This window comes from Chenopodium quinoa, unplaced genomic scaffold, assembly GCF_001683475.1.
Source record: "Chenopodium quinoa cultivar QQ74 unplaced genomic scaffold, ASM168347v1, whole genome shotgun sequence".
Taxonomy (NCBI): Eukaryota; Viridiplantae; Streptophyta; class Magnoliopsida; order Caryophyllales; family Amaranthaceae; genus Chenopodium; species Chenopodium quinoa.
In genome coordinates this window covers 5,008,208-5,022,776 of record NW_018743199.1, presented here as the reverse complement: position 1 = coordinate 5,022,776, position 14,569 = coordinate 5,008,208, and the positions used below count along the sequence as shown (strand labels likewise).

The 14,569-nt window shown below is 35.3% G+C and overlaps 3 protein-coding genes across 4 annotated transcripts; 2 read left to right on the top strand and 1 right to left on the bottom strand.

Moving 5' to 3' along the window:
• Positions 1–4,839, top strand: LOC110733664 (protein FLX-like 2). Its single transcript, XM_021913742.1, has 5 exons — positions 1–172; positions 1,279–1,845; positions 2,016–2,161; positions 2,262–2,356; positions 3,979–4,839. Exons 2-5 carry the CDS (start codon positions 1,286–1,288, stop codon positions 4,477–4,479), a joined length of 1,302 nt encoding a protein of 433 aa, XP_021769434.1. The 5' UTR covers positions 1–172; positions 1,279–1,285; the 3' UTR covers positions 4,480–4,839.
• Positions 4,840–6,251: 1,412 nt separating this feature from the next.
• Positions 6,252–10,334, bottom strand: LOC110733663. Of its 2 annotated transcripts, XM_021913741.1 has the most exons (8): positions 10,187–10,334; positions 9,936–10,092; positions 9,084–9,217; positions 8,511–8,694; positions 8,092–8,244; positions 7,313–7,888; positions 6,892–7,071; positions 6,252–6,678 (listed from the first exon to the last, which is right to left on the bottom strand). In XM_021913741.1, exons 2-8 carry the CDS (start codon positions 10,068–10,070, stop codon positions 6,508–6,510), a joined length of 1,533 nt encoding a protein of 510 aa, XP_021769433.1. In that variant the 5' UTR covers positions 10,071–10,092; positions 10,187–10,334; the 3' UTR covers positions 6,252–6,507. The 2 variants fall into 2 exon arrangements, with proteins under 2 accessions (XP_021769433.1, XP_021769431.1); XM_021913739.1 differs by having other exon boundaries at positions 9,936–10,334.
• Positions 10,335–11,938: 1,604 nt separating this feature from the next.
• Positions 11,939–13,502, top strand: LOC110733738. The gene is made up of 3 exons (XM_021913824.1): positions 11,939–12,360; positions 12,600–12,800; positions 13,274–13,502. The coding sequence occupies exons 1-3, from the start codon at positions 11,939–11,941 to the stop codon at positions 13,500–13,502; spliced, it is 852 nt and encodes a 283-aa protein (XP_021769516.1).
• The last annotated feature ends 1,067 nt before the right edge of the window (positions 13,503–14,569 follow it).

The following is a 14,569-nucleotide window of genomic DNA, read 5'->3' as shown; positions in this document are numbered from 1 at the left end:
ACTGTATTATTTCGATCAAACGGTAGACATACAACGAAAGTCTTTGGAGCTTTTTACTTTTATGCTGCAACTTCCCTTCTTTCTCCTCCGAATTCTCCATTGCAGCGCGTAATCTGAATTCTCCATCTCATTCCCTGTTGAAGCTCGAACTAAGCTTTCTCTCCTCCAATAGGTAAGATGTTTTGTTTTTTTCTATTTTAAATCATGGATTCATTTCACAATCTAGGGTTTATCGCTGATTTAATTGTCTGTATAATCAATTTTAGGGCTCTTCTAAGGTGAATTTTTCAACTTTTGGTGATAATTACTCTAGTTATGAAATATTATAATCGTCAATTTTGTTGCTGGAAATTTTCAATGTGCAGTTACGTTGGTATTCTTATACGTGAAGAATTATGTGTGATTTTTTTAGCCTAATTTGATTGTTGAGTCAAATTCGGTTGCTAATGTGTTTATAATCATTTATTGTACGATGGAATTATGATTATGGACCTTTTCTCCCTCGCCCAGGGCGGCCGCTCCTCCTGCAGTTTGCCCTGGCTGAGGGACGGGCCTGTGTAAATTTTTGCTTTTTTAACAAATCATATATGAGTTAGCATAATCTGTGAGAGATTTGAGTAGCTTTTGTGAGATTAGAGTCGGAGATTAGGAAAGCTAAGGGGGCTTTAATTTAGTAATTTTAGCTATAGGAAACGGACTCAAATAAGTGTTTCCATATCTAGTTGTTTGGTATGAGTTAAAGATAACAACTACCGTTTCCAGTGGGTAACAAAATCACCCAATTTGTTTTCCCTAGGCCTTGACAAAGTAATGGAAACAAAATTCATTTTCTTAATCACAATCTACTCAAATTGTTTCCATTCCATTATGATACCGGACATATAGTAAAGGTAACGTTTATCATTACCCTTTCCCCTATAAGGTGTTATACCAAACACCCCCTAAATATCAGGGGGCGCGTTAACCAAGAATGCCTTTTTATTTGAGCTAAATCCTGCAAATGTGGCAGTGTAAGCAGCTTGGGTGTTTTCCTAATCGAGTGAGAGGTATTGACCGGGGAAGGTAGAATTCAAAGCATATCTAGGAATATTAGTTTGCCTTTATTGTTTTGTATTTTGTGTCATATATTATGTTTCCTTCCCGTAATTTCATTTAGATGGAAAGGATTCATTATTGTGTTTCATGAGCCATGGGCATGCCATTTATTGGTAATACTGATTACCATTGATTAATCGATAGCCTAAATTTCTCATTCTCATGGCTTCTTTTCATTACCAGTGATTAAATGGGGAGTAAAGGGCGATTACCACCTCATCATATGAGGCATCCTCTTCATGGCCCTGGTTTGGTGCATCCAGAGCCATTTGGAGCCGGGATACGGCCTCCACATGGTGGGTTTCCTCATGGTGACATGTTGCCTCCACCGGAAATTTTGGAGCAGAAACTTGCTTCTCAACATGTTGAGATGGAGAGGTTGGCAACAGAGAACCAAAGGCTTGCTGCTACTCATGGATCATCGAGACAGCAGCTTGCTGCTGCACAACAGGAACTTCAGATGTTGGAAGCTCAAATTCGAGATTCAAAGCTAGAGAGAGAGCAACAGATGAGAGGTCTAATAGATAAAATTTCAAAGATGGAAGCCGAATTAAAGTCAGTGGACCGCCTTAAACTAGATCTACAGCAAGCAAGGACAGAGGCACAAAGTTTGGTTGAAGTGAGGCAAGAGCTTATGTCTAAAGTGCAGCAACTAAATATTGAGTTACAAAGGGCCCATGTAGATGTGCAGCAAATACCTTCTATGATGTCTGAACTCAATCACCTTAGACAAGAATTTCATCAGTACAGGTAAATGTCTTTAACTTTCAATATTTGGTAATCTTAGTCTCCTATTTAATTGCAAAGTCTAATGACAGAAGTGACCATGCTCCGTGAATTTGTTAGCTGTTAAAACTCTTCACATATTGTTGGCACAGTTTTGAATCTACACTGATATGCTTAGATGCTGAATTTGGCAGGGCCACATATGAACATGAAAAAAAGGTTTACCGTGACCATATTGAATCTCTTCATGCTATGGAAAAGGAGTACAGAAGCATGAATGATGAGGTGGCAAAACTTCGAGCTGAGTTGAATAATATTTCAAACAGTGATAAAAGATCAGGTAACTTATTTGTTGTGAAACATATCTGCTTTTAGGTTTGTGATTTCAACGGTTTTGGTAATTTCTGAATTGCATACTCATATCTCTATTGCGGACACAGCTTATGTTAGTGCTGCCGGATATGGGGACATTGATGCCTCTGCTCACAATCCTTCAGGACAGAGTTCCTATGAAGATGGTTATGGAACTCAGCAGGTACAAGTGTTTATAAATTTTCATGTACCAGCTACGTTTGGTCACCTTAAGACTATTGCTATATGTTGTTACTGATTGTTATAATGGTATGCTTTATTTTGCATGCAAATTGACCTCAATCTGCAACCTGTAGTGCTGTACCATAATCTTGTAGTTTGACTGGCATATTTATCTACTTGATTTAAAGCAGCTGACTGTATCTACAGATCTACACTGGCATATCAATTGCTTTTTGATTGAGTTGTGTGTAGAAGAATAGACTAGCATTAGCATAGCTTTATCCTTGATGAAAAATTTGGCCACTTTTTACTTGTAAAAACAGAGCACAGAAACCCTGTACTCAAGGGAGCAAAAATTTTCAACTTCCATAGTTTTAATCATACCGACTTACCATGACCAATGGAAACGTCCTCTTTGGAATGATAGGAAGAAGTAAGACTGCCAATGCCTGTTGACCTACATTGCTTAGTGGCATGGTATGATTTTCCTCTTAGACCTGTGACCTGTCAGCTTGTTGCTTTGATATGTTATCATGCTCCAAACACTCACATCCCCTCCCCTCTCTTTTAGAAACTATTCTTGAGGTCTTTTGCTTTTTTTATTTTACCAACGGGGCCTGTTACAATATGTTCTTGTTTATATATCTCACACCTTTCCTTCGTTTTGAAATTCTTCTGGAAACACAAGGTTTATTGGTTTGTACTTATAATTTGCTATCAATTTTTCCTTGGTGACTGTGTGGTGTTTGCTAGAAAAATATATTGTGTGGCAAAGTGGAAAGGGGTTTTTCTTAATCATAGAAGCTAAGCATGTGGTTTCTGGGGTGCAAAGTGTGCGCTGTTGTTTGTTTCCCACTAGCTACAGGTTACAATAGTTTTAATGGTAGCTGAATATGAATATTTTTTCCTTGGCTTTGGCTCCTTTTGATCCCCTAATCCGTCTCATGTGCTTTTGTGTGTTGCCTTCCTTGGGCCTTCCATTATGATTAAAAAGCTCTACCTTACAGTTATGAATGTCGTTTTTTCTCCTCTAGTATTATCTTTTTTGTCTTTTGTGCTGTATTAGCTTTCTGGCTTCTTTAGTTTTCAGTAATCATGACATTTTCTAATTTCTCCTGCCCTATTTAGTTGTTCTTTATGATACCGTTTCTCCTTTTTTTTTTTTTTTTTTTCCTTGCTCTTATTTTGGGTATTACCATCTCCTTTCCATCCACGTCTATTTTCCTCTGTGTGCATTCTGTATATTTTTTATTTTTTTTTTTGACGAAAAAAAAAAATGATAATAGTTTCTTTACTTGCTTGAGTGGGGGAAAGGCTGTATATCCTTGCTAATCCTGGCATGGTGTGTGCTTCATAGTCAGTAGTGCTGATATTATTGATCCTTCAGCTGGTTATTTCTGAAACCATATATGTGGCTATGGTCTGTTTATAATACGAGTTCTTTGTGTACTGCTTTACAATACATTCTCGATATGGTCAGGTTAGATAAAAATTTATTCTGTCCTCTTGTCGGAATTTATGCTGGTTTTTATGCTGAATTTTGAACTGCTGCTTACTTTCTATATAAATATTCTGTTTTTCTGTCCGAAAAGTTGAGGATATGTCTTCTGGTCTTGGCTACAGGTACATCACCAGTTTCCTGCCAGTGGTGCTGCTGCTACTGCATCTACACCTACACCTGCTGTTACAGGAGGCAGTGTGGTAGCCAGCGGTGGTGGTACACCAACTTATGCTGCACCTCAATCTGGGCCAGCCTCTGCAAGGGCGGGCTATGATGTATCGAGGGCCCCTGGTTATGAAGCACAAAGGCTTCCAATTCCAACCTATGACCTGCAAGGTGGTCAAGCCTACAACGCTCAGAGAGCATCAGGCTATGATGCATATAGAGGAGCTAATTATGACATGCAAAGGCCTCCTTATGACCCGCAAAGAGCTGCAGCTTATGAAATGCCTTGGGCAAATAACTGTGATGCACATTCTAGGGGTGCAGTGGCTCCACTTCCTCCTCAGAGCCAAACACCCGTAAACAACATGCCTTATGGATCTGCTGCGCCACCACCTGTTGCTCGAACAGCAGCGGGAAATGAAATGCAGCCTCGAGGTGGAAATACTGCTCGTAGGTAAGAGAATATCACCAGAAGGTTCTCTGAATTCAGCTGTCTAGATCATGCTTCGTTTCCTTTGAAGATTTGGCATAAGCTCTAAAGCATCTAGACATTAGTTGCTTTTGCATTCAAGTGGTTCAGTGCAGATTTTTTGAGTGGAGAAGGAAGGATTAAAACATCGTAGAAGGTTGACAACGTAAGGGAGATTGATATATTGTGGGATTATACTTTTGTAGATCACTGGATCTTTCGCAGTGGATCTTTATATGAGTATTTTTTGTTTGCCAAAATTGGGGTTAAGCCCTGCTGTTTCCTTTTGGCCTCATTGTGACCAATTGCGATTAATGTTTAATGCTCTTTGATCAATTTTGAATGAAAATTTTAGGAATTTAATATGTCAAATAAAATTGGTTTTGATATGGGTGAAAGTGTGTTGGTAAATGTGGGTTTGGGAAAGAGAACATTATATTTATCCATGGCTCTAAAACTGTCCTAGAGACCTAGCAATGTAAAACCTTCCTTCAGACCATGAGTCCTGTTCTGCCCATTTAATATTCTGTGTGTTTTGGAATCTGGATGAACAATGATGAATGGTACAAGTTATGGCAAGTGATACAATTTTGCAGCGATTATTCGGTGTATTACATGAGCTACTGATTTGCAAAGCATCAAAGCAACACATCAAGCTTAAACAATTTTAGATTCAGGAAATGTAGGATTCCCTCCGTGTTTTTTTAAGTGTTAATCTTTCCAAATGCAGTCACGGTTTTTAAAGTGTTAAATTTATCCCCCCCCTTTTTTTTGCAAAAAACTACCGTCTAATACTCCATATTTTATCTTTCTCCTCTCATTGTCCCAACAAACCCATTATTACAATTTTTTTATTATGTTTACACTCACATTCATTAATTTTTAACATACTATTAAGATTGTCAACCTTGCTATCTTTTTATTACACTTTTTAATACTCTAATTATTCCCAACTTACCTCTTATTTTTAATCAATTAAATTGCCTAAAACTATGTGCCGATCCAAGTGTACATATAAGGTTTTACACAAATAGCTCATATCTAAAATCTATCATTGCACTCCATGTGTAATTATAGATTATATTACTTCGTATTTTTTTTAACACAAAAGGGGGGCATCAGCTTATATTAAGTTAGGATAAAGTTGTTGATTAAAATCATCATTACAAAAGATAGGTTCGTGCTGAAAGCAAACAGCAGACCTGAAGGGTGATAATCAGATGGAATAACAGACCAAACTGAGTTATCAAAATTCATCCCCAAACAGAAAACAAAGACTAAAAGCAGGAACATATGAACATAATAGTAATAGATAACTGCATCAGAGTTGTTGTTAATAGCAGCAAGTGGAGAGCAAAGCTGCGCTGTAGGACTAAGGATTCTGTCCTTCTGGAATTTCCATGGCATAAGTTTGGAAGACCTCAGGAGGAGGATAGTTGAAAGGAACCTTCTCACCAATCTTGTACTTGGTTCTGCCCATCAAGGCTAACCTGTCAACAACATAGTTGACACACCTATTTGCATGAAAAATAGTGACATTCCAGTTTCTTTCCAATAGAGCAGCAACGTCTCTAATAATATTGCCCAGATCACTATCTTCAAAAGATTTTGGATCACTACCAGATTATATTACTTCATATTACATTAAACTTACAACATATTTTGTATAAATATACCTTATTCGTTTTGTATGAAATTATCTATAAATATATCTTGTTTGAAATAATTATAATAAATCAAACAAAACAATGTATTACCAAACATTCTAAATAACACAATCAGCTAATACAATACTACATTCAAATCAATTAAAACAATTAACTTGAAATTGTACCTAGAGTAATGTACTCCTAACAGTTGATTGTAAACATGGCCAAAATGGCTTGAAGTAGAAACTACATACGAGTAGTATTTATTTCCACGTAATGCGAAACTATTTGCGATTTTATCTTTAAGAACAGACTACCAGATTATACAGACAGGTGAACTGAACAAAGTAGACAGTCAAATCAGGCCTTCAACTACGGAAAAGCAATCGACGATCTCTGCAGCCAATGCAACTCCAAGGAAACAGTGGAGGATCAAGGCAATAATGATGTATGCAGTTCATGTGGCACATCTGACAGAACACAAGAAGATCCTCCGGATCGCGGCTCTGACAGTGACAACAAACTGAGGGAAATGTGACCTACAATACCAAATAAAATCCCATTAAAATATCCCCCAAAAATAGATACAGTACAAAAGAAGATGCAAGCCTCTACAACAGTACAACGCCCATCAGTGTAAAAAATAAAACAAAGTAAACAAACACACGATAGAAGTAAGGAATTGTCCTTAAGAGAAAATGTGAGCAATTAAAGAATGTCTACTAGATCATCTATACGAGCTTAAGAATCACCTGCGCGTCAGAGTGATTTGCTGTACCCTCTGAAACAAAGAATATGTCTTGTGATAATGATGCACATGGTATGGTCTGTGAGTAGATTTTCTGATCCAGAGAGGCTGCAGCATTGAGACTTGTAATGTTGAGAAAACTGGCCTTGCATAAAGGGCATGTAGGTTCCTTCTTGTTTGAAATCTGTATACAGATAAGTTGTTTATTAAACAACTGCACAAAAACAGCACTTGTAGTAGTGATCTAGTTCTGATAATTGTCCAAGTACTCCCTGAAGCTAATTTGCCTTAAATATGATTATGGTTGATTAGTTGGTCAATAGACTTTTCTAATTAGATACAGAAATATGAATCATATGAACAAGGACATGCACCATTCCCAAGTTCACTAATTCAAAAGCAAATTAACAATCAGTTATGCATACCATGCGATCAGCCCAGTTCTGGATGCATAAGAAACAGAAGCGATGTCCACATGGCAAAACTCCTCTTAGTGAGCTAAATTCTGTCCAGCATATGACACAAGATAGCTCTACTGCTGCACTGACTGTTGTTTGATCTCTTCCAAGTTTATCCCCGTTTAAATTTTGTACATCAAGACTACTTTTTTCCACGTTTCTCCCCTTGACATTTGATGTATCATCATTGTGCAAGCTTGTGTCTGAAAGAAGCCCTAAATCATTCATAATGTTGATTTCATCTTCGCTTCCTTGTACAGAAGATGCAGTATCGAACCTTCTGCTAATGCTTGCTTCAATCTCCGTGGTCAAGTCATCAGACTCGTTAGTCGGGCTTGAAGCAACATGGAGCTCATTGACATCTGCATGTGTTCTGCTTTGTTCAGCATCAATAGTAGCTATCTCAATGACCGAACTTTTAGCATTCTTCTTCACAAGTCGCCGGCTTCTATGAGAAGATTTTGCAATATATAGCAAATTGCTTGTATCATCACCACTCCTCTGCTTAAATGAGCATTGGCGTGAGTAATCTGATTCTTCACACTGAAAGATCAAGAAGAAAGGTAAGAGTCAGTCATTTGAAAATATTCTGCCATAATATGATACCAGTTTCTTGTTACTTCTGATTTCTGAAGTCTGAAGATTCATAATTACAAAGGGTAGCTAGATTTAAGTTCTGCTCTGGTTTAGATTGGGAATATAATTATTTAAAGAAGAGTTCAAGCTCCAGTTATGATCCTAATCACCTGAAGACCATTGACTGTAGGCATCAGGGGTTCACGAATAGACCTTCTAGTATTTGCCTTTGATTGTCTGTCTTCTCTAAAAAATTCTTTATCCAATTTTCTCTTAGGCAATTGTCGAGCAGCTTTTCTGCTTCCTGGTTTTGGAAATGAATTCTACAATAGATCAAATAAAAACAAAAAAAATACACAATAGTTAGTTAAAAGGATTGGTAGTACAAACTGCAAACAGATAAATGCTGCCAGTTCAATTTGAGATAGCATTGGTAAAATGCATAAGAATCACTAGCACTGAGGGATCAAAGCAAAATCTCTCAGGATCAGGTGCAAATGTGCGACACCGCATCGCCAAAAACAAATTCCCCTATAATTCAATCCTCAGGCTACATTAACAATATTCTTCAGTGACATGATTCTATTACCTCATCTAGCAACAAATCGTCATCCCAATCATCGTTCTCAATTTCATCAGAATCCAGATCTATTACATCATCGAGGCAATCACGTATGTTTGGCTTGTTCGAAAGAGCAGTATTCTCAAATAGCATGCCTGTGGTTTCCGTGACAACTGGAAGGCTCTGGAGTTTGAAACCTATTTCTTGTCCACTGCAAATAACAAAACAGACTAGTTGATAACCATGTAATGGTGGGACAGTATAAAAAGACTGACAATGCTAATGCAGCCATTCAAGCTTTTTCGAAAATCGAAGTGAAGAAGAGAACAATAGCTTTGTATGAAATTTATACAGTCAAAAGCTTATCCCTTCTCTTCAATCTATACATGTTTGATGGTTCGCTTGTGAATGTTATGATGATTGAGGACCTCTTCTCTTCACAAATTGCAAGCTGAATCGTCAGATTAATCAAGCATCAACTAAGCACTAAATGATGTGTTGCTTCTCAAGTAGCCAACAAGAAGAAATATATAAAATACTTCCACAGCCTGATCATCTTAAAGCAAACGAACCAGAGAAGATGCCGGAACTTTTTCTTACCTACGCAGTGTATAGGGAAACTCAGCAACACACTTCCCTTCCTTAATGCAGTCTTCAAGCCACCGATGATTGATAATCTGAGTCCCAAATTTCTTCGCATATTCATACTTCTTCCCTTTAAACTTCCAACAAATCTATCCAAAAAGAGAGTTTTTTAAATTGGCATATTATGAGAACAAAATAAATTAAAGAATAACTTGAAAGGGTAGAAAAAAAGTGAACAAATAGCTAAACATAATTCTGTCTAATAGAGCAAGTGACATAGTAGCTTTCTTTGTAAAGTCACAGAGCGCCCTTATAAAATGTAATTATAAGCATACTATACAACATATCTTCCTTCACATATAGAAAGTATTTGTCACAAATTAGCTGCTGGACGCCTGGACCTCAAAAGCCTACATCAATAATTCCGACACGGTCTTGACATGCTTCCATATATCCACTGCTCCCTACAAATTCCACCCACAAACTCTTACACAGTTACACCCGATAATCCGGGAATATGCTGGTATGGCTTTCCGTGGAAAGGAGTGACTAGCTAACAGCAAATTGCTAATACTTTGTAGATCATTCTTGTCAGTTATACATAAACCACCCTAAAATCTAAATTTCTACTACAGAGTTTACATTTTCCTCGTTTTAAATGCAACTTTCAGCTGAAAAATCCTTTTAATTTTACAGGACATGTAGCAACCCCAAATTCACCCTAAATTACAATTGAAACACAGATAACCTCATAATTCCAAAACCAATACGAATTTCCGACCAAGATTGGTTCAAAATCAGCCAAATTGAAGCTAAAACCCAAAATTCTATACCAAATTAGGGCAATAAAAGAAAAGAATTACTGACCAAATGCGTCGTAGATTGTGACATTCTACCGACATAATTGGCACCGGCGAGAGATATCAACTTTATCAGCATCGTTCGCTCAGTTCCATAGTATCCACTCACTGTCACAACGATGGTATCCATTCCTTCCACCATTTTTCGACGATTTTCTGAAACCCTAATAAGCGCAGTCGAAGATTTAGGATCGCAGAATAATGAAATTAGCAATGTAGCGTAGATTTAATTTGATTGAAAATTTGAGTGAAAATCACCTTAAACCTTAAACAGGCGTTTGTTGGATTTGAAGAAAGTTTGAGCTAATTTGGGGGTTTTGCCGGGAATTAGGAAGTTTTTAAAATTTAGAGGGTTCTATATCTTTTTTCTTTTTTCTTTATGACAACAATTTTTATTATTACTCCGTACTACTTTCTTTGTTCTTTTTTACTTGACCTGTTTTTTTTTTATCATGTTTGTCAATCTAAAATTTTAACGGTTAATAACTTTAATTCTCCATAATTAAAAAATATAAAAGTTATATATTATGATAGTACTTATTGAGACGAATTAAAAATGATCCAACATAACTATGTTTTTCCTTACATATTATTCACAAAACACGGTCAAAGGAGGGGTGGTGAATAGTGTAAAAGTCAAAGCGGGTCAAGTAAAAAAGAACGGAGAAAGTACGTATCACTGTATTATTTTTTTTAGGGAATGATAGAATCTTTTTTACACGGTAAGATAAAGAGGGATGCCCACTGCCCATGGCCCACATTTTAGAGAATGATAGCAATATAGCATAGCTTTTATCAAATCCAATTCCGCCAAAAGTTTTATACTTTTACTTTCAGACCAGGGATGTTTCGCAAAAAGGTTAGTAACAGATGAAATAATACTCACAAATGAAAATTGAAAACCTTTGCAGTTAATAGGTAGTGAAACTCAAAATTTTTCATCACAAAGATATAGCTGCTAAAAATTCATAAAAATGACAACTCACAATAAAGTAAATAAATAAATAAATCAAGTATTAAAAAAAGGTTTTCAAGGCTTGCATTGAGATTCTATTTACAACCAGGTTTTTTTTTTGTTTTTTTTTTTTTTTTTTGTGATTACATTTTCATATAAAAATTATTTAATTATGGGTCATTAGGCCCTAAAAAATTGCATTGCATTTTTATTTAGAATTTTGAATCAGATCCACGTAACTAATTTTTAATTCGGATTGGATTTGATAATAAATTCTAATTAAATTGAATTAAAAATTAAAACATAAATTTTATTTCGGATTGGATTGGATTTGTCCTTATGCCTAAATTTAAATGATGTGATGCAACTATTTTGAAACAAAAGCTAGGTACTATGACCCATGACCCATCTGAAAAATCCCTTTTACTAGCCACATTCAATATGAAGGTATAAGAATCACATCCCTTTGATACATATCTCGTCCCAATTTTGGTTGGGTAGTTTAATAACCATCTTTATCCAGACCATAACTTAGTCCATGGCTCCACGCTAATTCATTTCCAAATTACCAGTGGACTAATGTGGGTGACATACATGTGATAATACATCGAACAATAATGTGGAAAGTAAGCAAGGTGGATGTGTGAAAGCTTCACCTAATTAGGATTCAAACTCATGGCATGCATCCCTACTAATAAGACAACCTAATAATGTGAATTCAATTTGCTAAAAGACTGACGGTTATTTTACAATATCTATGTAGGAGATCTCAAGTGATTTTTTCCCCTCTGTTTCAGACGAGGTGTCATTCACTTTTTATGGATTTATTGCCAGTTTTTACCGAAAAAGAAAAATCTGATGTGATTCTCCTCAATTAATAGCCTTTAATTTTATATATATAATGATCCAAAGTATTACAATGTTCATTTTGATAAGCCAATCCATTTGTCTTGTTTTGCAAACATCTAAATTAAATTTTCCTAAAAATTGCTCATTTTATCATACTTGCAAACCCACCAAATCTCCTTCCTCACAAAATCAAATTACAACTATCCATGGATTCTAGATACCAAAAATGTTCTGGACTTCAAGATGAAGAAGACAGATTAAGTTCACTTCCAACTTCAATTCTCATTGTTATTCTCTCACTCCTTCCTATCAAATTCACTGTCATTACCGGTGTGTTATCAAAGAGTTGGTGTCGCCTTTGGACCTTCATCACCGCTTTTCGCTTCAACGAATCAACTAATAAGGCTTTTAATGCATCTTCTATCATTAATCATGTTTTACCTCAACTTTTATCCCCTAAAATCAAAACCTCTGTACTCTTTATCGATGACCACCCTTACCAAGTCTCTGACTATGATTATCCTCACTCATTATATAATCGCTACACAAGTCAAGAGACTTACCTTACAACTCTAGGAACCGATATCGCCTCGTGGATTCAATTTTTCTGCAAGTGCAGACTATTGAGGTTCGATTTTTCGGAGATATTACTAGTAATGGTAAAATTTCAACCACATTACCACCTTGTCTCTTCCAATGCAAGTCATTGGTATCTCTCATTTTGGCCATACAACTTGATATAATTACTTTGCCAAATGAAATTAATGTTCCTAATCTAAATATTATTAGCATGAGTCATCTTAACGATAATCATGAAAATTTGTTGGCTAATCTATTTAATTCTTGCCCTTGTCTTGAATATTTAAGATTGTCTGGGAATTTTGATGAAGATTTTGATAAAAGGGGTGGGGGTAGAGACATTCATGTGGTTGTTTCGTCATCAAAATTAAAGTCATTGTGTATTCATACACGCAATGTGAGGGGGAAAATTGGGACCATTCACGTAGATATTGATGCCCCTAATTTGAAGGTGTTTGAAGCTTCACATGTAAGTCACTCGGAGTTTAGGTTTGTACGCGAACCAAGAGAGTTACAAAGTGCAAGCTTAACGTATTCCCAAGGTTAAATGAGTGGAGGCACAGAGCTATTTTGGGCATTTCGTGGTGTTAAGGCTCTTATGATGTATTTTACAATAATAATTTCTTTGAATGGCTTGAATGATGATATTCAATTGCCAATATTTCATAATTTAAGACATCTTGAATTTACGAAAACATCTCATACTTGTTGGAAAACGTTACTGCGTTTTCTTAATCATGCTCCCAATGTTGAGAAACTAACTATTAGGATGAGCTCAATTGATGAGATATTGGAAATTATGTGTTCACTGAGTTTAATATCTACAACTCGAGAGCAATTCCTTTAGATATCCAACCTCCGTGCTCGTTGCAATGTGTCAAAGAGATAATTATCTGCCTTAAGGGGCTAGAATATGACCATAAGGCGATGCATTTGTTAATGTATTTATTGAATAATGCAAGGGCCTTAGAATTGTTGATTGTTGAGGTTTCTGCTAGTGATGCTGATTGCCAAGGTGTTGGATACGGAGTTAAGATATTTAATATATACATAACATTGAGGATGCTTCTATATACTTCTTTGTCACGTCATATTCAAGGTGTTTTGCAACGTGTTGTAAATGAGGAATTGCCTTATATGGATTTTCATGACAGTGAAGTAGAAGAGAGCTCCAGTGAATTAGAGGAATAAATGTATGCCTTTGTTATGATGTAAGTGAGCTACATAGTAGAGAAAATTATATTTGCAGCCTAAGCTATATGTTTTTTATTTCAATGTTGATGTTAGCTTGTTTTAAGTGTGTGAGTGGTCTTGTGTTAGTTGTCGAAATATCAATGAGGTTGTTCATTGTCTATTTAAGGTCGAAGATTAAAACTTTATATTAGAATTTTCCATTGAAATTGAAATGAACGGTGTTCATCATTATCTAAGTTATTGGTTAATTATTCTCAAGTTATATCGCCTCACATGATATTTCTCGACATTTATTTTAATAATTTTTTAGGTAGAAAAAAAACACCTATTACTCCTTCTATCCCCATAATTCCTTTTCTTTCCTTTTTAATATATTAAATAAAATCTATTTACCAAATCGGTATAAAAATAAATAAATAAATGAGATCTAATGACAAGAAAAAAACAAAAATATATAACCCTATGACATTTGGTAAAAGAAAATTAACCATATGCTACAACTTGGTAAATAAGTAATCTCAAACGACATTTGGTAAAAAAAACCCAATAGTATCAAATTAAAAGAAACAAAAAATATAGAAGTGTGTCATATATTACCGAGTGATTTCCATATAAATTGCTAAAAAATAATTAAATTATATAATTATGCCACATCATTCAATCATCAATAATCAATAACTTAATACTAAAACAGACACCGAGAGTGATATGTGTCACATCCTAATATTGTTTTTTCCCTTTAAAACCCCATCCCTTTTTAATCGTTTTTTTTAAATATTCGATACAATAATAATAATAATAATAATAATAATAATAATATCATTCAAAATCTTTTATATGATCTTTATGACAAATATATTACTTTTTACTTGGTGCTCATAATTCTTCCATACACATTTACCAAAAATATTATTCCAACTCCTTTTAAATTATCTGATAAACGGAGTAATATTAGATTTTGCTATTAAAGTAATACTTTGTAATAAAATTGATTCACATTACTGATATTAAAGAAATTCCTTTAAAACATCAATTTTATTTGTTATATATAATTATTTTTGTAA

Coding starts and splice junctions, on each gene's coding strand:
- LOC110733663 (XM_021913739.1), bottom strand. CDS start 10,070: ATGGTGGAAGGAATGGATACCATCGTTGTGACAGTGAGTGGATACTAT. Junction 8,695..9,083: donor TTTCCCTATACACTGCGTAG/GTAAGAAAAAGT, acceptor TGTTATTTGCAG/TGGACAAGAAATAGGTTTCA. Junction 7,889..8,091: donor CTACAGTCAATGGTCTTCAG/GTGATTAGGATC, acceptor TTGATCTTTCAG/TGTGAAGAATCAGATTACTC.
- LOC110733664 (XM_021913742.1), top strand. CDS start 1,286: ATGGGGAGTAAAGGGCGATTACCACCTCATCATATGAGGCATCCTCTT. Junction 2,162..2,261: donor AAACAGTGATAAAAGATCAG/GTAACTTATTTG, acceptor TTGCGGACACAG/CTTATGTTAGTGCTGCCGGA. Junction 2,357..3,978: donor ATGGTTATGGAACTCAGCAG/GTACAAGTGTTT, acceptor TCTTGGCTACAG/GTACATCACCAGTTTCCTGC.
- LOC110733738 (XM_021913824.1), top strand. CDS start 11,939: ATGGATTCTAGATACCAAAAATGTTCTGGACTTCAAGATGAAGAAGAC. Junction 12,361..12,599: donor TGCAAGTGCAGACTATTGAG/GTTCGATTTTTC, acceptor TGAATATTTAAG/ATTGTCTGGGAATTTTGATG. Junction 12,801..13,273: donor GTAAGTCACTCGGAGTTTAG/GTTTGTACGCGA, acceptor GAATAATGCAAG/GGCCTTAGAATTGTTGATTG.